At 39.3% G+C, this 22,366-nt stretch overlaps 1 protein-coding gene across 5 annotated transcripts; it reads right to left on the reverse strand.

Annotated features, from left to right (window-relative positions):
* Positions 1-1,741: 1,741 nt before the first annotated feature.
* Positions 1,742-21,938, reverse strand: myrf (myelin regulatory factor). Of its 5 annotated transcripts, XM_034878967.1 has the most exons (28): positions 21,301-21,937; positions 16,494-16,537; positions 12,395-12,485; positions 11,969-12,253; positions 11,389-11,450; positions 10,408-10,630; positions 10,195-10,295; positions 9,919-10,033; positions 8,846-9,041; positions 8,676-8,752; positions 8,481-8,591; positions 8,279-8,384; positions 6,195-6,395; positions 5,788-5,896; positions 5,458-5,567; positions 5,218-5,378; positions 5,034-5,106; positions 4,813-4,895; positions 4,640-4,708; positions 4,453-4,536; positions 4,180-4,247; positions 3,993-4,067; positions 3,682-3,912; positions 3,411-3,504; positions 2,802-2,864; positions 2,370-2,475; positions 2,126-2,200; positions 1,742-1,988 (listed from the first exon to the last, which is right to left on the reverse strand). In XM_034878967.1, the coding sequence occupies exons 2-28, from the start codon at positions 16,510-16,512 to the stop codon at positions 1,908-1,910; spliced, it is 3,069 nt and encodes a 1,022-aa protein (XP_034734858.1). In that variant the 5' UTR covers positions 16,513-16,537; positions 21,301-21,937; the 3' UTR covers positions 1,742-1,907. The 5 variants fall into 5 exon arrangements, with proteins under 5 accessions (XP_034734858.1, XP_034734857.1, XP_034734855.1 ...); XM_034878966.1 differs by lacking the exon at positions 16,494-16,537 and having other exon boundaries at positions 10,216-10,295; positions 21,301-21,938; XM_034878964.1 differs by lacking the exon at positions 16,494-16,537.
* Between the last annotated feature and the right edge of the window lie 428 nt (positions 21,939-22,366).

A 22,366-nucleotide genomic window follows, 5' to 3' on the forward strand; every position in this document is an offset into this window, starting at 1 on the left:
AAATGCAATGATAAAATGGGCTAAAACGACAAAGTAGAAATATTAAAGTACTAAGTAACGAGTTTTATAGTGTTATGGAATTTTCTCCTAACAAATGGTGCTACAATTACAAATGTATTGCTGTGTGTGTGTGTGTGTGTGTGTGTGTGTGTTTGTGTGCACGTGCGCGTGTGTGTCAATCATTTCTTGGCTCCATAAACATTAATATATTATTGATAATACAACAATCCCAAAAATATCAACCATAAAAACAATATGATAAAAGAAGCCTTGGTAGTAACAAAATGAAGCTATACAGTTACATGTAATGCAGAGTTTATGAAAACAGTCTGGTGCATAGGATAGAGCTAAAGCAGTTAATATATACAGTGCAAAAAGTGCTACAATGGTTTCATTATGCTAGCTGGTGCATTATAAATAAGCTAAAATAGTACACTTTACCCACTGAAGTCATAATAATTATACCAAAAGCATTTTACAGTATCCTTTTAATATGATAAATTCAATAAACGTTCGTCTGATGGCTGTTTTTCCTATTTAATATTGATTTTTACATTAAAGATACACTATTGTATTATTTCTTTCTGAATACAGACGGATATGGAATATGAATTTAAAAACTAATTTTGATAAACGCAACAAGAGCATGGTGGGGAGAATAAGTGGAGAATGGCTTTAAAACAAGAAAAGATAACAGATGAAAACATCATACATACAATCCAGTTATACTCAAAGTGTTATTACTACATATTCTTAATTGTAAAGGCACAGGAAAAATATTCAAAACATCCAGAGAAATACACAAAACTATCCAGTGTTAAATTTTACCTCTGCAGTGTGCGTAAATAAATGCAACTCCTCCTCAGCTTTATGACCGAGCCATTAAAAATGAATTTTCATAGCTGAAGCAGCATTTGAGTTGCACCTGAGCGGAGATGTAGGCTATAATCTTAGAGAAATTTTTCGGCATGCAACTGAAATGATTTATGCCATTTATTGCCATACCAGCATTCTGTCCGGTTAGCAAATACAGTGTAAGCTATTCCAGTGTTTCTTAAAATAAAGTCAGTGTTGGACTTGTTGCATTCACTATCAGATGCTAAGAGCTGTCATTGTTTTTGCATGTTCAGTTTCAGTGAATTGTTTACTTTGTTTACCAGTCTTATTGCATGTCTTCCAGTGAATCTGCTGAAACTGACTTGTATGCCTTAATTTTCGGAACAACAAGGATTTCTGTGTCATAGTATGCATATGCATGAACATTTAATGTAACAATTTGAAGTTTCACTCAATGTCACAATTGAGATAGCAATACTGCACAGTATGAGCTTCTCTGTACAGTGTTTAGTCAGATGCTGCATGACGAGGAAGTCGACTGCCTCCTAGGTGGGGCCCAGGATTGCCAGTGTGCACTACTGAGGTACAGTATATCTTCAGTGTGAATTGCAACAATTCACTGAGGCCTTCAGCAGAGGGCCAATGATCTTTTTTCCAGTGTTTAAAACTATTGAAAAGTGTTTTTGCTTTAAGTCGACACTGATTTCCTCTTACTTAGTGATTCTTTGTATTAAAAAAAAAGAAAGAAATGCGTGCAGCATCTAATGTATCTTAGCCTGGACTTCATTTGGAAACTTGAATTTTGCTAAAAAGTAATTCTGGCTTGTATTAAGTATGGACTTTGTGATCAGTTAACAGTGATTTAAAACATTTTCAGTGACAGAAAAAAAACAGTGTTTCAAACTCCATGTGGAGGATAACAGTAACAGGGACAGTGGTATATAGTTTGTTCTGTAGGAATATCTTTAAAAATAGCGTACAATAATAAGACAAAATCCTATCCTATAACATCTTACAAATGAAACCACAAATGTGGTGTATTGTAAAGGCACCGGGACACATCTTCCTTCTCACACACAGCTGCTTTGAAAGATAAAATGGTAGTCGGAGTATGATGAGGTGTCTCCTTCTGTGGAACATCCCGCCTCACTCTGTCAATGGAAAGCACATGGAGATACAACGTGTATGAATCAATCATTGTGTTAATTTAAACTAAGTACTATAATAATTGGATCAACAACACACAGGAACCACGCAGCGTCATATTTTAGAAGCCAAGTTTACTTACGGACAGGGAGACACGGAAGTGATAGGTGATGTCCTGGAAGGACAGCATGGGCACTGACCAAAGGTGATGAGTCCCCTTAGAAAAAAGTATGACAAATATATTGAGTCAGTGAGTAAGTCATTTGAATAATAATAATAAAAAAAATAATAATATAATGCTAGTTTAACATATTTTTAGTGGTACAAGATGAAAAAGAAGGACATATGTTTTGATTATATGATGGATCATGATTGTCATTATGAACCTTTGTTGATGTACTCTGTCCCCCATAGAGCTCTGTCTCTGTGTGGTTGGGGCATAAACGTCCCTTGGTGGCTCCACATTGTCGTACCCACACACTGTTCATGGACCTGCGAGGAATTAAATATGCTTGCTGTCTCTTTGGCTTACACTTGAAATGTTGTATTTTAGTCACACAGGTTTTACTTTGTTCGTATCAGCTGACGTGCTGTGCACTGACTACAATAGTCTTGGTGAAGCTAGTTTAGCAATTATTGGAAATAGTTAATTGGAAGTGTATCGATTAAAACCTCTTCTCTCTCTTTATTTTACAAGTAATTACTGACAAATTGCATGGCTCTTGACAGGAAACCTTTGGAAATGATGGACCTGTAAAGGTAAGCATTACTACTGCATGCATGCAGTTATTTGGATAGTATGATGTTTCTATACTTACGTCATGTGCAAAGTGATTTGTGAGATGGAGGAATTTCTGTTTCCATGGAGTGATACCGTATAGCTAGAGTCAACATAGAAATAAATAGCATCAGCATTAAGACCTGAATTTTATCTGTAATTGTGTACCAACTGAGCTATCCGGGCGCCCGGTTGGATGACCTTTTATCATTATTATGTGAAATACATGCTATTGACTTAGACTTCTCTTTTATTGATCCTTTTGGGATGACTTCCACGAGGAAATACAGAATTTCAGCAGCAGTTTTAGCAAGAAAAAAAAAATTAGATGAAAAAGACATTACTATTAAGACTATGGCCTTCCCAATCCCCAGATCTCTACCCAACTAAACCCCTTTAAAAAGCTTTGGACCGAGAAGTAATATAGCACTCTCCACTACCATCATAGGAACACCAAATTAGGGAAAATCTTTTGAAAAAAATGGTGTTTATCCCTTCAGTAGAGTTCAGAGACTTGCTAAGAGGCATTGAAACTGTTCTGACTGCTTGTGGACCATCACAGCACTAGCACACTTTATGTTGCTTTTTTTAATATGTCACCAATCTGTACAATGTAAACTCAATCCTAGTACAACTTTTAAGTATATACCTGCAGCTTTCTGGTGTTGCACAACTTTTTGCTGTGATCTCTTGGTTTGTCTCCACGATATGTAGACTAGTCAGAGAGGGAGCTGACTTTCCTCCTGCAAAAATAAGAAAAACTGCACTATGAGCACCGTACCCATACTGTAGAATTCTGTTTAATACTATGTAGATAAGCTTTGTTTGCTGTTGTCAAACACATGGCTTTACAGTGTTTGTATACTGCATATTATATGTGTAAAGAAAGAACCATGTCTGGGCTGTGTTTGTGGATTTACCCTTTGTGTGTAGGCTGCGTTGTCTGCGTGGCAGTGACGGCTGACCCGGGGGCAGACGGTTGGTAGCTCCCACTCCGTCCAGGTCTGTAGGTGCCGGCCTTTTAGCCTTGGCAAAGTACAAAGGTGCTGAGGTGTGACTCAAACGGTTTCTATTGCGGCCATCCTTGTCCACTGGTCTGGACTTGGCCTTCTTGATCATAGTTCCTGGTGTGGGAACCAGGCTGCCTAAATCTAGAAAAGGAAGATTTTTAACCTGCATCGAAGAAGAATGTACACTACAGGAAAACATGTCATATTTCTTGCTTACTTACCTGGTGTGGATTGGTTGTTATTCAATATCAAATCTATAGCTGATTGGTTGCTTATGGCTGTAGTTGAACAACAAGCTGCAGTATTTGTAAGAGAATGAGAGAAAAGTGACAGATCTGAGTTAGCCTGTTGGTTTCTGTTGTTTTTAAAACTACCAAACTTAGCCAGGTGCTCAGTTACTCCACTCACTTGGTGCAGGGGTGGTGGACAGTGGGGTATATGGACTCCTACGTGAGGATCCCAGTGCAGCTCTGGACCTGCACCAATCAGATGGCAGTACAGGAAGTCAAGAGCATGCTTTCAGTAAAATAATGATACCTTTCAAACTCAATTACTTTTACGGTGTAAAGATATGACCTCCTTTCAGACAGGAAAAGGGAAACACCCAACTAAGCAATCAAAGATAAGGCTGAAAGAGTGGATCAGAAAATGAACCAATGAAATAGCAAGAAAGGCAGATACCATGGGCAGACAGGTGAACAGAAAGTTACTGTGGCAGTGAAGATGGGCATCCAAGAGATGTAGAGAACACAGGGAGGAACATAGCTACAGAAAGCAGGAACAGATAATATAGAAAGACATTAATGGAGGAGAGATTGATTTCTTTTACAATAAAGCTTAAGCGTCTCTTTCGCTCAAAAGCACATACCCATCTTTCTCTGTGACGTCGCCTCTATGGTGAAGAGTTAACACATAAAGGACGGACATGGAAATGACACTGTTGGGGAACAAATAAAGATCATGTCAGTACTGCACGCAGATGAAGCTGATTTTTTTGTTTACCCACCACTACATCCCAAAACACATTTTGGTTAGTCTAACCTGAAGGCCATGACAATGACCAGTGCCAGAATGGCTCCCTGCATGAACCTCTGGCTGATGCAGCCTTGATCTGGAGCCGAATTCTGCAATAACAACACACAGATTATATTAAAATTGTAATCAGAATCAGAATGAGAAAAGGATTTATTGCAAAATGGTTTTGTGCAGAATCCTGCTGCTCACTTATAACAAAGTTTAAGTACACAATTATCCCCACAGACCTTGCTCCCAGGTTTGACTGTCTTCTTCCTGAGTGCGCCACTTCCCGTTCTGCTGAAATAACTCCCTGATTGGCTACATGGGTGAGAAAAACAAAAATAATCAATTATTTTCTAATCGTAAAAGATTCTTTAACACCAACCCTAAAGCAAAAAATTTAAGGCGATTTCTGCTCATTGCTCTCACCTGACAGTACTTCCACTCACGGTGCTCTTCATGCTGTCAAGACGACGTAGCTTGGCCAGTTTTCGGCTCCAGCGCTCCAGTTCATCTATACGAGTCTCCAGGTTGTCTGTGAGCTTACACAGCTCCTTCACCGCTCCCACGTTCTCCATGAAGATAAGGTCCTTTGAAATAAGACGGAGAGCTGATAGTGTGTATTGAAGTGATGTCTGTGTGCACTGTATGTTTATGTGTTTTCATTACCTTGTTGACCACTAACAGGTTGGGGATAGTTTCTCCATTGGCGCACACCACATCACCGCCCTCCTTCACTGCTTCAGGCAAGATTTGCTGGACCTCTTGAGCGATCACTCCTGCAGGAGAATATAACAAGTGCTGAAGTGAAAAACAGCAGTGAAAGCATGACTGCATCTACAGATACATAATCTACAGATACACACTTGCACAACAACACACATGGAGCAAAATACAAATCAAATATTAAGACATTAAGATGACAACATGATGTACAGCGTACAAATAAATGATATGATTGATGCAATAATTGAAATTTGTTATTCATGAAGTTGTTACCAGTCTCTGCAGTGTTCTCTATGCCCACGGTGGCAGCAAACTCAGGCTTGTATTGATAATGGACAAGCCTCATCTGAGAAATCCGTTTCAAATTGTCTGTGGTGTTGACCTACACACAGACAGAATGACAATGATGTCCATGCAGATGGTATGAAAACATAATGTTCTTGTTACAGATAAAAATGCTTGAATCAAAAACAATGAAAAGACAAAACTCAGAGTTCAACGGCACTTGGATGCATTTGGATGAGTGGATTCATGATGACAAGCATACTCGGCACACAATTACACACTGAAACACACACACACACACACACACACACACACACACACACACACACACACACACACATATACACACACACACACACACACACGCCCATATACATTCAGAGTGTCATCCTGACCTCCTGGACATTTTCTTTGGCCCTGATGTCAGACGGGTGTACCAGAGAGCCCATGACCTTCAGGTTGCCATGGACAACAAGTGCTTCATCCGGCCGGTCGGTGTTGATGCCAACTCTCCCGTGGTGGTAGACTGAGTCGGGCAGTTGGCCACGCTGCCACAGCACCTCGCTGTCACTTTCAAACTGGCCTGGGTTGGATGCCTGTAGACAGACAAAGGAGAAGGTGCACAGGCACAGTATTTTAGAGGTTTCTAAAAATATATGCTAAAAAAAGTAATCCAAATAATTACAATGTTTTCAAGGAAAAGTTTGACATTTTGAAAAACAAGCTTATTCGCTTTCTTGCTGAGAGTTAAATGAGAAGATCAATACCAGTCTTTTAGACAACCCGTAGAGACTCCAGGCAGTGCTATGCACAGCTCCCAGTTAGGAACTGGTCTAACACAGGTTCATTTTTTCCGGTGATTTAGCCCTGAATGTTTTGACTGTAGCCAAGAATGTCATTTTAAATGCAGGTAATTCAAAGTTTAAGTGCGCAATTAATTCCTGTGAAGTGACGTTTACAGTCTGTTACATTCTTTTACAGTTTACGGTTTATGATGGACGCACTCTGCTATGGGCATGCTGCGGCAGAAGTATCACGTTCATGCTCCATGTATTTCCGCCATTAGCAGAAACCTTTCTGAAACTAGTGTGCTATTAACGTCCAGGAGTTTATAACTCCTGGAATAACTACCACATGCACATATTGTATAAAAAGGTTACTTCCCCAAAAAAGATTTAAAAGAAGAGGGAAGCATAAATCATGCCTACAGGTGTTGGCTCAGCAGAGATAACATTAAATTAGACAAGTCGATCTACAGCAGAATGAATAGTGGAAGGCAATACAGAATGCACGGGAGCCTTACCGCGTTATTTACAATTATTATTTTCAGTTTTCATCAGTGTTTTCCTTTACATAAACAATTTCCAGCATACATTAATGGATTAAAAGGTACAAATAGGTCCGTAAAAATTCACCAGTAGGCAGTAAAATAAGTGTTCAATGCTCAAAATGTTCTATGGGACGACCCCCAGACCCCCCACATCGTCTCCTCACAAAAACTTGAAACAAAACCTATGCCTTTGGGTTGCCAGGCCAGCTGTGATTAGTCCAGATGTTTGTGCCATCTCCCCATGGTGGCCTATACTGGCACACGTTGGGCTGCTATAGTGCATCTCTAACCTCTATGTATCTATAAATGTAACTGTTAATAAATAAATACATGATTCATATAATGAACAAATAGTCTTTCTTTCCCTGAGAAACTGCATAAGCAGGCCCCAAAGGATGAGGGCCAAACATTACTGGGCTTTGGCACAAAGAACGTTTTAAGAAAGGCTCTAACACATAACCCCTGTAAAACAAGCACAGGTTATCGTTTTTACACTTTTTTGTTGTTGTAAGCTTTAGAGGTGCTGGTAAGCATATTTTGTTACTTTTGTTTTGTTGGACTAAGACATGCTAGCTGTTTCCCCGTTTCCAGTCTTCATGCTAAGCTAAGCTAATCAGCAGCTTCTTCCAGCCACATATCATCATACAGATATAAGACAAGAAAGGTGTATTACCCAAAACGTGGAACTATTCCATTAAAACAAGCCTAACTTTATGGCTTAGTCTGTGTTTGAATGTTATGAGTTTATCAAAATATTCACCAAATTGTGGTCTCATGTAGCTAAAAGTAAATGATTGTGTAGCTTTCAAATAGCTCTAATACTTCTTAAGCCCATGTAGTTAACTAAATACTATGATTACATGTTTTAGAAATCTGGAGTAAGTACAATGACATCGCTGTGCAGTGAAAATGATGTAAAGCTGACATTTTAAAGAGACATGTATTTCATAGCCCAGCTTACTGCATATACTAGATTTCATAACAATGTGTGCTGGGGATCACAGCCACATAGATAAAAGGAATGGAAAGACAGACAATGTAGAAGATGTTGAGATCTACACAGTGATGTTGAAGTGCAGAAAGTTATGTAAAGTAGACCAAAGGGGTCACATTCACAAGGGATATGATTGTTGTAGGAGGTAGACAGACATGGCCAGACGTTACCCTGACGATGATCCTCTCGGATGCTTGGGCAGCCACAGTGTAGCTCTGACTGTGGGACTGAGCATGCAGCGCCACCACCAGCATAAAATACCTGTGAGGACAAAAACATCAGGAGTAGATATGACTACTGGAGCTTTGACGGGATAATAGTGACTCATATGTTTACATGTGATGACATGTTGTTCACCTCTGGTCAGGGTTGGGCTTGCCCTTCTTCCTCATGTTATTTGCAGTGGTCTCGCTGAAGTGGAGCCTCCCCACTGTGACCTTTGTGACCTGCTCTGAGGGCAGGGTGACCCTGGGAGAAACACGTGTTATTCAAAGAATTTTTTACAGCTGTATACTGTTCTGTGAACCTTTCCATTAAAGTGTTCAGACTTACATCACTGGCTTGAAAGGTCTCTTGCTACGGTCCGACTGTGACTGCTCCACACTGATAGACTGATTGACAGCCTCCACCTGTCAATGCAGAGAGAAATAAAATGTATACTTAATGCTATAGAATTAATTATCTAAGTTGATGCCATGTTCACTGTTTTTGCCTCTGCAAACCTTTACGCCGTTGAGTTTGAGATAGAAACAGTCAATGGGCTGCAGGCCATCACTTGTCTTGATGTACTTGGGATCTCCCAGCATGCCTATGTATACTGTGACCTGGAAATGATTCTTCTTCTGGCAAACAAAAGCATCATCAGCCAAGGAGAAGTTGAAGCCCTTGTCAGCATCAACACGGTAGGTTGGCATTGGACTGAAGATAGGGAAAGAGATTGTGACATTTGAATAGTGTGAATAGAAGGCTCATATTTGTAAGAAAAGTGGCAAAACTTCTGCATACTGCAGAGTTTTGCCATTTTAATCACCAGGGGGAGACTCTTGACTGTATTACAGGGGTCTCCCACATGATTTTAGGTCCAAGCCCTTAGAGAGATCTGAAGAGAGCAAATGTAATGTATGCAATTTTGTAAAGAAATGGACATTTTATAATGTATGTGGTGAGCTAATATGGAGATGGTGACTGACACCCCTATTATATTCTTGTGATGCTGACATAAAATTCAAGCCATTTTTTTCATGTAAATAAACGTCTCCTCTTTGGCAGAGACCCCTGCACAGGCCAACAGACTTTAGTAGTTTTGCCATTCCTTTATGACACTGAGGACTGTGATCGTCTGATAGACCTAATAAATCTTATTTAAAACCCTCCAAAACACACTGTGCTATAAACTAAAAGTTGTGATGGGCAACTAGATGGCTTTGATTACATATCTGAAAGGTCTTGTGAGTTCATTTCAGCCTTCCTCCCTATCCACAGCTTTTTTTCTTTTATTTTTGCAATGCAAAAGCAAAAGTAGGTGCACACTAATTTCTCCCTTTACCCCCTCCTCACGTTGTCTTCCTAAGCCGAAACCCTGCACTCGTTAACTCCCCCGCAAAGCTCACCTCTGAGGAATTTGTAGACCTCTGCAACCCTGCCATTCCATTGCCACTACCGCTTTGTACTTTGAATTATTCATTTAAACAATTATAACTTCTTTAATATTGGGCTCTGCAGAGTGGTTTCAGCCTTTTCTTCCCAAAATAAAGACTTCAAGATGTACAGACATGCCAAAATAAATTCCACCCACAGCTCTTTGCAGTTTGCGTCATACAGTGGTGTCCACTTGTTCTGCTGGTGAGGCTGCCACTTAATGCACTGATAGTTAGGGTCCAGGTAGGAGTTGTCCGAATCCTGCATTAAACCTGTGACAAACAGATCGGCAATTAAAGCAAGACAGAAAAATGCAATGAATGTCCGCAACTGTTCTGTAAAAGTCTTTATCTGTGCAAGAGTTAAAGGGTAGGTAAGAGCAGGTGAGCATGAGGTAGAGTTTGTGAGGAAGAGAAGAAAGATGCCTGCCTACCTGGTTCTTGTTTGATGATACCTGTGAGGATTTGGGAATTGAGGGTGCTGTTGGGAGAGTCAGAGTGCTTCCTCTTCTTGGCCTGGTGAACAGGGATGCTGCTGTGTGAGAAGATGGAAACACAGTCAAAAGTCGCACATCATTCCTTTTGCTCCATACAAACTGGACACCACAACCCTCCCTCCCTCTCTCCTGTATATCATCATGACTTACTCCTGCCCCTGTGGATGCTGCAGTAGCTGATGGAGCATCTGAGTCTGCTGCATGTCTCCACTTCCGCTTGTGGCTGGACCAATGGGATACTGTGATATCATTGACTCAGGCTTCAGGTACATGTCCCGATGCATGCTGGGATAGTGCCCGTGTGGTGGGAGGGGTGGCGTTGGAGTCATGTGACACATGTTCTCTGGTGTCATGGTCCGGATCATGTGAGGATCTAAAAGACACATTGGTGAATAATAACGACAACAATAATGTCTACATGATTATACATACTGTCCTTTACTATACGTTACATTTTATCACACAAAGAATTTAGCTTTTTCTTCTCAACACTGATCTGTCCATTCTGCATTTCAGACTGCATTTTATTCTACTTCCCTCTAACCTTAGCTAAAGGGATTTCCATTGTTTCTATCTGGAGAACTGGAGGGATGCCCATCAGATAACACTCTTCCACACCTTCTCACCAACAGGCAAGACCAACGGAGGTGTGTGAGTGGATAGAAGTACATGATGACTTTGAGTACTATTGTTGTTCAACTTGTATGTTGAAACAGGTCAAACATCTGCTGGCTCATTCTTTGTGGAAACACTTGAAATGAAAGCTTATAAAGCTGAGTTTAAATATGTTTATTTCAGTTGATAAAATCAATTTTCAGGACAAATTATGTAAACTCCTGATTAATAAATGACAGATACACACGGTATTCAATATATTGATTGGTTTGCACATGAACTTCTTTTTGTCTTAATGATCCGTTTAAATACAACAATGTGATGAGTAACAGATATTGATTTGACCTTGACCCACATACACCTTGAAGACTTGAATACAGTGGCTTTCTCTGACTCTGTGTCAGTGCAGTCTTCAGATTAAAGCACCATGTTTGTTATACGTTCTACTTTGGTGTGCTCTTTGTCAAATTCTATATAGACATTTTTGCAGGGAGAGAAAAAAGACGTGTTACTTACCATTCACCTGCTGTGGAGAGTATGGCTCTGAGCTGGAGTCTGGGGGGGACTCAGGTAGTGTCCTGAAAAAAACCCAGAAGGCAGTAGATGTCACATTTACAAAAACTCTAATATTTGACTTTTAAATCATAAAAATTCAAATACCATGCTTGAAGTTGGGAAGCCTTCCCTTATATATTGTTCTTTTTTCTAAACTGCCATAATATGTGAGGGAGAAACTCTCTTTTGGGAACAGAGTAAGTGTGTAGAGGTTCTTTACACAAGATTGTGTGCGTCAGGACTTCTTTGCAGGATGTAATTTGACTCTCTGTTATCAGTCTCCCTCCCCCTCTTGAGCAGCTAGTTTTTATTTGTACAAATGTAGCATGTATTGATTGCATAATGCGCCTGTAGTAGTGTTTTTTTTGTTGCATGCTTCCAAAATATACTGCTCCATCTGCTACCACTTCTGCCTTATTTCATGTTTAAAATTGGAGTGTTTGAGCATCTTCAACATTTCTTGAACATTCCTAAGTATCAGTTTGTGCTATACTCTCCTACTTATACCTCTACTCAGCCACCTCCTTGGTATTGTGCTTACCCTGGAGCGTAGTGGCCCCTGTGCTCAGGCTTGATGTGAGCCTGCTGCTGTTGTTGCTGCTGCTGGTGTTGCTGCGGCTGTCCCAGGCAGAGGTAGTTGTGTCGGAGGCCCAGGGATGGACCTGGGGGGTAGGCGTTCTGACAGTTAGGAGGCCCAGGCGGAGGGGCTCCTTGGCGCAGTGGAATAGGGGGGCTCACACCACACACCAACCCCCCAGAGGAGGACACTCCTGCCTGGGGAGATGAGTAATTTGGTCCTGGGGTGCTGTGGACCTCTGAGAAACAGCTGAGAGAAAAAAAGAAGAAGGAGAAGAAGAAAGGGATTAGCCTTATCAGAAAAAAACAAATTCCTTTGTAACAACATGATCGGATTTGGTTGGTGTATGTTGTTTTGACATTGCTGGGTTGGTTCAGAGTCCCTACTGACATGTCAGTGCTATCGTCCTCCTTGCTGATGTACTCTTCCAGGATACTTGTGTCGATGTTGGCTGGCTCCAGAGAACTGATAATATCATGACCTGTAGTGAAGGGAGGGTCGGGAACACAGAGGGGAGATGGAGAGCATCTGGGAATTAGCTATGCGAATCTTTCAGCAACTCCACACACTGCCACACTAGCTCTAGTTTTAACACAATGTTGTAAGAATCTATCTATCTATCTATCTAATAAGATATTTTTACTCATTACCATGTTTAGCTTTTTTTTTTGCATACTCCTGATTACACTGCATCATTGCATTTTTATTAGGAAAATTCACAACCTTTTGCTGAACACAATCAAGAACACATAAAAAAGAAGAGCTCTGCTTTCTGAGAATTTAAAGATTAATGTAATAGGAGTGACCAACAGTCTAAATATGCGTTAGTCAATATTACAGATCGCATACTGATGATTCAGTGCCTCTAATTGCTCATACATATAGTCTAGAAACACTCCAGTCGATGGTTACTATTTTGCGCCTCTTGTGCCTTTCTCCATTTAAAAAAAAGAATCCCAGTAATAATCAATTATTATTTAAAAATTAACTTACTAACCCTGTTACTAAACTAGATTGTATAGTCCCCATTTTCTATGTTCACTACAATTAAAATCTATGATAAAGATAACTTAAATCTAAAAGTTTGCGTCTTCCCATTTTGTGTGCCATGTTTTAAAATACTTTTATAAAATATATATCTTAGTAATTTCACGATTCCCTAATGCTCCCTTTACTTCACCCCAGGGTCATTTTCACCCTTTGATAGCAAAAGCCTCACAAATCCCAAACACATGACCCCACTTAATCTTTAAAACTCCAACATGCAGAACAAGCACTCACTTATGCATATATTTAGAATAGATTAAAGGACTTTTTTTTATATAAACCAGCCTCTTCCTTTGCAACCAGGGCATTAAAATCAAACGTTACATGAGTGAAAGTGATGCATTTTCTTTATAGCTGTCACTAGTTGTCCCAAACTGTAGATGCTGGAAACAGAGTGAGTATGATAGAGGAGAGGGGGAGCAGGACGGAGGGGGTGAAGCAGAGGGTAAGGACCTGGTATATAGTGGGTGGGCAAGGCAACCCCAGTCTCCCTCTCTCTCACACACACACACACACACACACACACACACACACACTTTCTCTGATAGATTAAGCAGCTACTCAGTTGGGAATGCAAGGAATTTTTGTGTTACCATTGGAAAAAAATCTCCTCTTCCCTCTTTTTTATCCCTCTTTAGAACCCCAAAAGAAATGTCACTTATTAGTTTTATAGTCACAGTTTCTCTCCTAACCCTCTCCACACATTGCCGTTCACCACAAAGGATTTATCTCAGGAATAATATATGCTTCGTCCCATCGAAGCGCAGAGCTGGAAGCATGAACATCTTACAACCTTCAGTTAAATCCACAAACCAAACCACTTGTTCCCAACCAATTAAACCAAGAACACCCCATAGTATATTCTTTACTATTATAATTGTCATGTTACCATGTGTTTGGAGAAAAATGTGTTTATACTGACTAGTTTTCTTGGCAGGATAGAAACAGAGGGTTAATGTCTCTTAATATGTGCCAGTGCGAAGGGAGAAAAGCAGTATGGTTCTCCTTAAATAAGATCCAGATGTGCACCCCACCCAAATAGGCGGTAAATTTAAGCTGGCAGGCCTGATAACGAAAAATAGAGGGATGGAGGGAGAGGGGAGGGTAGATGGATGGAGCTTGACGAGAGCAGGGGCAAGAAAGACAGAATACAAGTTTGATGTCCAAGGATGGAATGGTAGAGGGAAACCCCTACAAGAAAGACTGAGAAGAGAAAATGAAACAGGGCTGTAATAAAGTGTCCATGAGAAGTTCAAAAACGAGCGCAGTTAAGTTCAAGTCAAAAGTGGCATTTCAAGACCCTGATCAAAAATCAAGTCCTCTACCAAAACACAATCAACAATGTTATACTATTTTATATACTACTATGATGTATGATAATGTTTTGCTATGAACTGTAGACATACAGTGGCTAGAATACGTTTACATACAAATGCTAAAGTTGATTAAAACGAGGAATAAAAAAACATCTTTTGGAAATTGATCTTAATGCCTTAATTCAAAATATTTTTGAAAATCCAACCTTTTAAGGACACTTTCATTTTTCTTTGTGAATGAAGAACGTATTGTAAATAAATAACTGGTCTTCCTTAAAATAGAGGGGGCAGTATACACACCCCTATGTTAAATTACCATAGAGGCAGGGACATTTTTTATTTTTAAAAGCCAGTTATTTCATGGATCCAGGATACTATGCATCCTGACAAAGTTACCTTGGCCTTTGGGATTAAAATAACCCCATTTCATCACATACCCTTCACCATACCTAAATATTGGCATGGTTTATTTCAGTTAGCTGGTTTAATTTGCATTCAGAGATGAACTTATGGAACGTTTCCCATGCCTATCTCTATTATATATATAAAAATCCAAAGCCTAACAAACCTACAAAGCCAAGGCATTAAAATAGCATTTTTTTAGCATAAGTTTCTCATAACGTTTTTGCTATGAACATATTCACTAACAGATACAGTACGTTTGGTGCCTCTTGAAGATACTTTCACCATTGTAACAATCAACAAATAAAACAAGAGAGTTTTTGCCAGTTGTAAGGATTGTAGGAAAGTTGGGGAAAGGCTGTCATTAACTGCTATTCTTGTGTTGGTAAAGAATAATAGAAAGATAAATTAAATAACCGTAACCTCTGAATTACTGATTCAGTTAAGTTTGAATTGCTGTGAACTGGATGTGTAAATGCCCCCGCCCTCTATGTTTTCTCTGTCCAGCTGTGTTTAACAAGGAACAGTGAAATGATTGTCAGTCCAACTTCGATACAGACTGGCCTTTTGAGAGATTACGGGCTGAGAGGCGAGTGTGTGTGTGTGTATGCCTGTAGGCATACGCGTGCACGTGTGTGTTTGTTTGTTTGTGTATGTGTGTTTATGCCACCATTTCAATGCCTGGGTTGTCAGCAGTAATAATCTAAAATGAACACAAACAGAGGACCAAGTGTTTGAGTACCCATTAAACATGATTTGCCTTATATCATTCAATCAAATTAACAGCTTTTCCTTACAATCTTCTTTTAAAAATAGTAGCATATAACTTGATTATCTTCCTGTAGAGTTGTGTAAGCGATTACTAAGACCACAGACATGCAAGATAATTAATTTGAAGGAACAATGAAGCTGAACAAAACTTGAAGATCTTTTGCGTCCAAATGAGATTTGTAAATGCTTACATGTGTGTTAATAATTAAACACTTTCAGATGAGGAACAAAGTCCATCTGATTTCCAACAGCTAGACCAGAATGAAGTTGGTTGCACATAACGTATATGCAAATATTGTAAAGAAAAGGAGCACTTTTTCTAAGATATTTAACATCAATTTACATACTGATTCAAAAACGTAAAAGCAAGCTAATTTAAAAAACTTTACCACTAACATTAAAACAGCTGTTTGTATCAAATTATTTAATGTATCATATAACAGCTAGATATCTACAATAAATTATCAGGTGCTATTAGTCTTAATGCACTAATGCATTAATGCATTAAGTCTCTATCTTAATGCACTTATGGATTTTTATTTTCACAAAAATCTACAAAAAATAACAACCTGACAGATCTCAGTAATGCCAATATGATGAATGTACACAAGCAATCTCTCACTTGTTCTACAAGATCTCTATGAATACAGGGACAGTGGCTCCAGTGTACAATTTAACACACATACAGACATAAATAGTAAAAAAAATAAATAAATAAAGGAAATGTGTCAAATCTACACTAGAAAGTGTTAGACAGCTCCGACATAAAGTTATAGACCGTCTCCATTTGTTAACAAGACAGGGTTAAACTGGTAAAAGAGTGAAAAGCACAACTATGACACAGATATTAAATAAGAAGTGAATACAAACACAGAGCCGCTCCTCAGGTAGGGACTAAAAAATCACAGCTAAAGAGAAGCAGAGCGGACAGAGCGGACAGAGCGGCAGAGTACCTGCGCGTAGCCAAAGCATGTTGATGTCCTTGAGATCAAAGCACCTGAAACAGAAGATGAGAAGTACAATTCCTCTCTAATTTTTCACATGTTTCCCTACTTGGGCTGAAAGACTTTCTTCTGTAGACCTGAGAGTCGCAGATCAGAGTTACAAATGTGTGTGTGTGTGTGTGTGTGTGTGTGTGTGTGTGTGTGTGTGTGTGTGTGTGTGTGTCTGGCGTGCATGCCTATGTGTAAAAGCATATGTGTGCGAGTGTGTGTGAGAAAGCCTCGGAGAGTGTAATGAGGATTATTCCTCAGTCATGAGAAAGGGCTGTACCAGGCTACCACACACAGCCCTAGTCGCACACAAGCACTGGTCGCACCGGCGGACCTGGCTCAGGAGATTACAGGAGTGACAAGGCCGTGGCTGGGACACGGAGGAAGGCTGGAAAAAAACACAAAACACTGCGACACTAAGTTTCAGGGCCAGCACTACACACAATTACAGAGCACGGCGAGAGAGAGAAGATGCAAGAAAATAAAGAAGACACCGATGAGGTAATAGAATCGAAAGAAGATGTAGAGTAACATGAAGAAGAAGAATAAGAAGAAGAAGAAGAAGAAGAAGAAGAAGAAAGATTGGTATATTATAATGCTCAGAATTTAGAATTCAGTCATGTAGAATAAAAAACTGTGTTTTTTATACCATACACCATAGGACGACATTCAGGACGCAGGCAAACCCTCTTGCACTCTAATACTGCAGTCCAAGTTTTTTTCCCCTATAACAGCCTCTCTTTAAGTTATAACAGACACACACATGAACACACACATAAAAATAAGAATGCATCTCCTGAAGTCCAGTTTAACCACAAACAACATGCACTGGCTAAGGATTACTCAGTTGGCAGTCAGCACTGATGGGAGTGAGGCACAACAATGAAAAATAAAACCTACTTGTAAGCACTGTAAGCCTGGCTGCTCAAAAACAATACATTCCTCTAACTGCAATTAATTGCTAAATCTTAAACCATAAAAAACGTCCAAACTTCGCTCTGTTTCACACAGGTTTTTCCAAGATGGACTACGGCCTTCACATCCATGATATATCACCACTACTGTGGGAGTAAGGCGGGACTTAATAGGAATTTTGATATAGTAACATGTTTGATGAGTTCATCGTTTAAGGGGAATATGGAGCAAGAAGGTGATTAATTCACATTCAGACTCAGATGGTTATGAGGAAATTGCTCATTTTCAAAATATAGCTTTTCTGCCACATTAGCAGCAGCTGTATGTTCTGTGGACAGTAATGTTCACCACCGTCGGTCGAGAATGAGATACCTTAACAAATAAAACGGTTCAATGTCCACTCTTGGATCCATTATCCAAAATGTTCGGAATCCTCTTCACCCAATTATTTAAGGACTGATTTGTTGAACTGTTCTAGATTGACTGTACGTGCGTTTACATAATGCCTTTGTTCATTGTGACAGGCAACAGTAGGGTCAAAACGTTAGTCTGTTTGCACTATTAAAGGCTGCAAATCACTCAGTGAACTCAGGTCCACATTTCCAACCCACTAAATATTTTATATACCTATTGGATGGATTGCCATGACATTTTGTACAGACATTCATGTTCTCCACAGGATGAATCCTACTGTCTCAGGTGTCTCAATGGGTCCCAATGTTGAGGTGAAATGTTTCTGAGGCTATTAAATGGATTGCAATGAAAATTGCAAAGACATTCATGCCTGAAACCCGACGAATGGTAACAGCTTCGGTGGCAATTGACATCTAGCGACACCAGCAAGTCATTACTTTGTCCAAGACTTTGGTTTTATGTTAATTGTGTATGAATTACATTTGCTCAGCCTCAACTGTAGTTTCTTTTGTTCTAAAATATAAAATGTCATTATGTAATCATACTAAGCTAAGATGCTGAACATGATAAACCCAAACTAAAGCATGATTAGCATTGCCATTGTGAGCATGTTAGCATCCTGACCACAGCTAAAACAATGGATTGATCAATCAATTAACTGATGTTCAGGAAATTAATCTGCAACTATTTTAATAATTATTAAGAGTATTTTTTTGGAGCAAATCTGCCAAAATACATCAGTTCCAGCTTCTCAATTGTGATGATGTGTTGGTGTCTTTTACTTATGTGGTTGTAACCTGCATATCTTTGGGTATTGGACTGTTGGTGGGACAAAACAAGACATTTTAAAGTTTCAGTGGAGGGAACTGTTAAAAACCAAACAATGAATCAAGAAAATTATTAGCAGATTAATTGAAAGGGAAAATAATTGTTAGTTGCAACCCTATTTGTAATGTTAGCATTTAACTCAAAGCTCTGCTGTGCATACAGTAAGTACAGCTTTACAGAGCTGCTACCGTGGCTATAGGTGCTTATTTTAGTTCATGTACTGTGTATGCAGTCTAATGTCAACTGGCTCCACATTTATTGCAGAGGCAAAAACCATTTGTCTGCATACATAATCTTCAAAACCTTGTAAATGAATGTTTCAATTCCAATGCATTTGGGCTTAAGGACATGCTGAAAATGTAGCACAGGCAGTGTGGGTCATTGTTTAATCACGTGTTTGGTTGACTTAGGATGGGGCATTACTTGAAGTAACACAACACAACATCTATAAATGTCATTGTCCTTTTATGTGCAAACATGGTTTTGCGGCTGTGAGCAACTGTTTGTTGTTTAAAGTGAGTCAGAGAGGAGAAGGTCAAGTTTTGGGGGAGGTTGGGGGTTTAACTGGGTTTCTCTCAACAGGCCAGTCTCTCTCCATCCTGAGTCTGCACTATCTCACCTCCTCACCCTGTCTGCTCACTGTCACTCTAATGGAATCAGAGAGAGAGAGAGAGAGAGAGAGAGAGAGAGAGAGAGAGAGAGAGAGAGAGAGAGAGAGAGAGAGAGAGAGAGAGAGAGAGAGAGAGAGAGAGAGAGAGAGAGAGAGAGAGTGCCTGGGGAATGCCAAATACTCGAGGAGAAACACCAGTCTCACCTCATTGTGTTTAAACAGTCACCAGGGCAATGCCAGGAATGTACACTGTGCATTAGTGTGAATGTATACATATTTCACTAATCCTATTAAAACACAGTTTACCAGTGCCAGAATCCATTATAGTGCAGTGTGTGTGTGTTTGTGTGTGTGTGTGTGTGTGTGTGTGTGTGTGTGTGTGTGTGCGCGCCTCTGTATAACTGTGTGTCTCTTTAAGATAAAGGGCAAGATGAACATGGACACTAATTATCTAATATATCAAATTGAAGGCTTATTGATGTTACTTTCTGTCACCAATTTAAATTCAAGTTTGATTATCAAAGGGCCTGATTCCGAGATCTGAGAGAGATATAATTAGGAGTTTGATATCCCTAGTGTTAGTTCAGAAAAACAAACAAGTTAAATTAGAAAATGAGCATCTGAGACGGCACTTCCCTGTATACTTCTCATGGACAAGATGACATTTTAGTCTAAGCTAAAAGTGGCTGAAATAAAGCCAAAGTAAGAACATCTCTTTTACTCCCAAAGCAAGAATGTAAACACACTAAATTCCTGTCAGACTGGCAAGGAACCTTTGACAGTCATGGATGGCTGTGTATATTTAAGTCAACATTCTGTGTATACTATAATCAAGTGTTAAGTCGCTCTGCAGATAACTTATTATCCATAAACCACAATATGTGTTTTATGTACACTTGACTTGTGGAACATTTGACATTAAGTTTCTTTAAAAAAAAAAAAGAAGACATGAATTTTGTGGCAAGCTGAAAGTCACAGAGCAAAGTGAAAAACTCTTTACACTAATGTAACACAATGTAATTGTCTTGCTTGTACATTTTGAAAATGATTGCAGAAATAAATTCAGAAAGGGATTATTATTCTCAAATTGTTACAGAGTACATGGACGCAATTCAGTCAATATCTACGTGTAAGTCAACACACACACCCAAGATGTAGGCTTTGAGAAAAGGGGTTGGTAAATTAGGAATGTAATACAGGACAAGCCAAAAAACTATTTTTGAACATGATGAAAAAAAGTTCATCAAACTTATTAATAAAAGTCATAGTTTATCAAATTGAATCTTCATCAAGATTATTTTAAGGGGGATCCGCGTAAATGGGTGCTTTTCGGAACTAATTTGGGATCTATTCATGGTCGTTTACCTTTTGATGAGCAACATTACATCACCGGTTGAAATCACATTGCTCATGTCTGCCTCCAATACACACATCGTGCCACAGCACCCTTGCAAAACACACCATTTATCTTGACTTAAATTCCTACACCCTTCCAACTCTCAACCCTACCCTCCTCCACCTCGTTTTTATTTTTTAGGATTGTCCGTTTAACATGATCTGTTACCCATCACCAGCACGTTTGCTCCCTGCACCCGTTAAACCTCCTCACTTCTTGCATTTTTCATGCTTTTAAGATGAACAAGGAAGGTTTAAGTGAAAACCAAGTGCAGTGCACATTGTAGGCTATTCGGGAAACAGGTCTTATTGTGATGTTAACCACCTGCCATGTGTGCGTCACAATAGCTTTGTGACACTGAAGTTAAACTATAGCCTAGACTACAATATTAGTAGGCCTACACCAGGTAAAACTAGATTTGACAAGAGCTACACACTTCAACACATTTAGTTTTGTTCTTCGTCACTAAAACAAATAGCCCAATGTCAAAGTGATTGTAAAAGTCATCTTTTCCGCTCTAGGCTACTATTAATGTTCTGTAGTCTACAATGAGTTTTAATACTGAATTGTATTGGTAAATATAGGTCATAATCAGATATTCTTACCTTCAAAGAATCTCTGTAACGCTTCTGTTTCATCTACCACGTCCATCCTAGCGGGTCCCACATAAAAAATCCATTAAAGTCCCCCCCTGTCCGAACGAAATTAATTCGGATCGGGGAAACTTTCAAACACACATCACGGAATCCAGATTATTTTCTTAGTGACGACTTCTTGTTTTAGTTCACATAAATCCAACGCTTCAAGCGGAGAACTTCTTTCTCCTGTTCAACAATTTGGCACTGGATTGACGTCCTTTAGCCAAACGCCTCCAATGACGCTAAGGTAGGCTACAACTTTAAAACTATAGACTTAATTAAGGTGCCAACAAAAATCCGTATATGAACAACGTTAAAAATGTTGCGTTCAGGCGCACCTTCATTTCAGCTCCCACAAGTAGGGTCAAAATACACCTTTAAAGAAAATACCATCAGTCTGTGGAAAAATCGCCAGGAAAGTCTTTCAAAATAAAATACAAATGTATATAAAAGTTGACTAAATTGGACTAAGAAGTCTGTTCTGTTGATTCTCTACCTCCTTCGCCTCTCCCTCTCAAACAGGATGTGTGCAGCACTGACTCGGAGGAGAGGAGCTGAGGCAGGTGAGGGATGTGCGCCAGGCTGCTGCAAATATCCCCGGACCAAAAAAAAGTCTCTTTGAGACTCCACAATTATTTTAAAGTTATCTTATATTTTCTTTTTAAACAATGTCATTAACCTAATATAAAGACCTCGTTTAAAGAGTAGCGAATATTTTTTGTCGATTGATTGGTCATCTAAAGAAAATTAATCAGCAACTATTGATAATCAAACAAGCACAAATGCCTAAACTTTGCTGGCTGTTTTTTTTTGTCATATTTGTTAGTAGGCTTAAAGTAAATTTGAAAACATCCCTTTGGGCTCTTTGATGGGCGTTTTTAATAATCAGCAATCCATAGTATATTCCATAATTTAAATAATTGTAAGTTGCAGCCCTACATGGAGGATTTTTCAAACAAATACATTTTTCCTTTTGCCCAGAAGAGGGATCCCTCCTCTGTTGCTCCTCCTCCTGAGGTTTCTGCCTTTCTCC

This window comes from Etheostoma cragini, chromosome 8 (genome assembly GCF_013103735.1).
Source record: "Etheostoma cragini isolate CJK2018 chromosome 8, CSU_Ecrag_1.0, whole genome shotgun sequence".
NCBI classification, from domain to species: Eukaryota; Metazoa; Chordata; class Actinopteri; order Perciformes; family Percidae; genus Etheostoma; species Etheostoma cragini.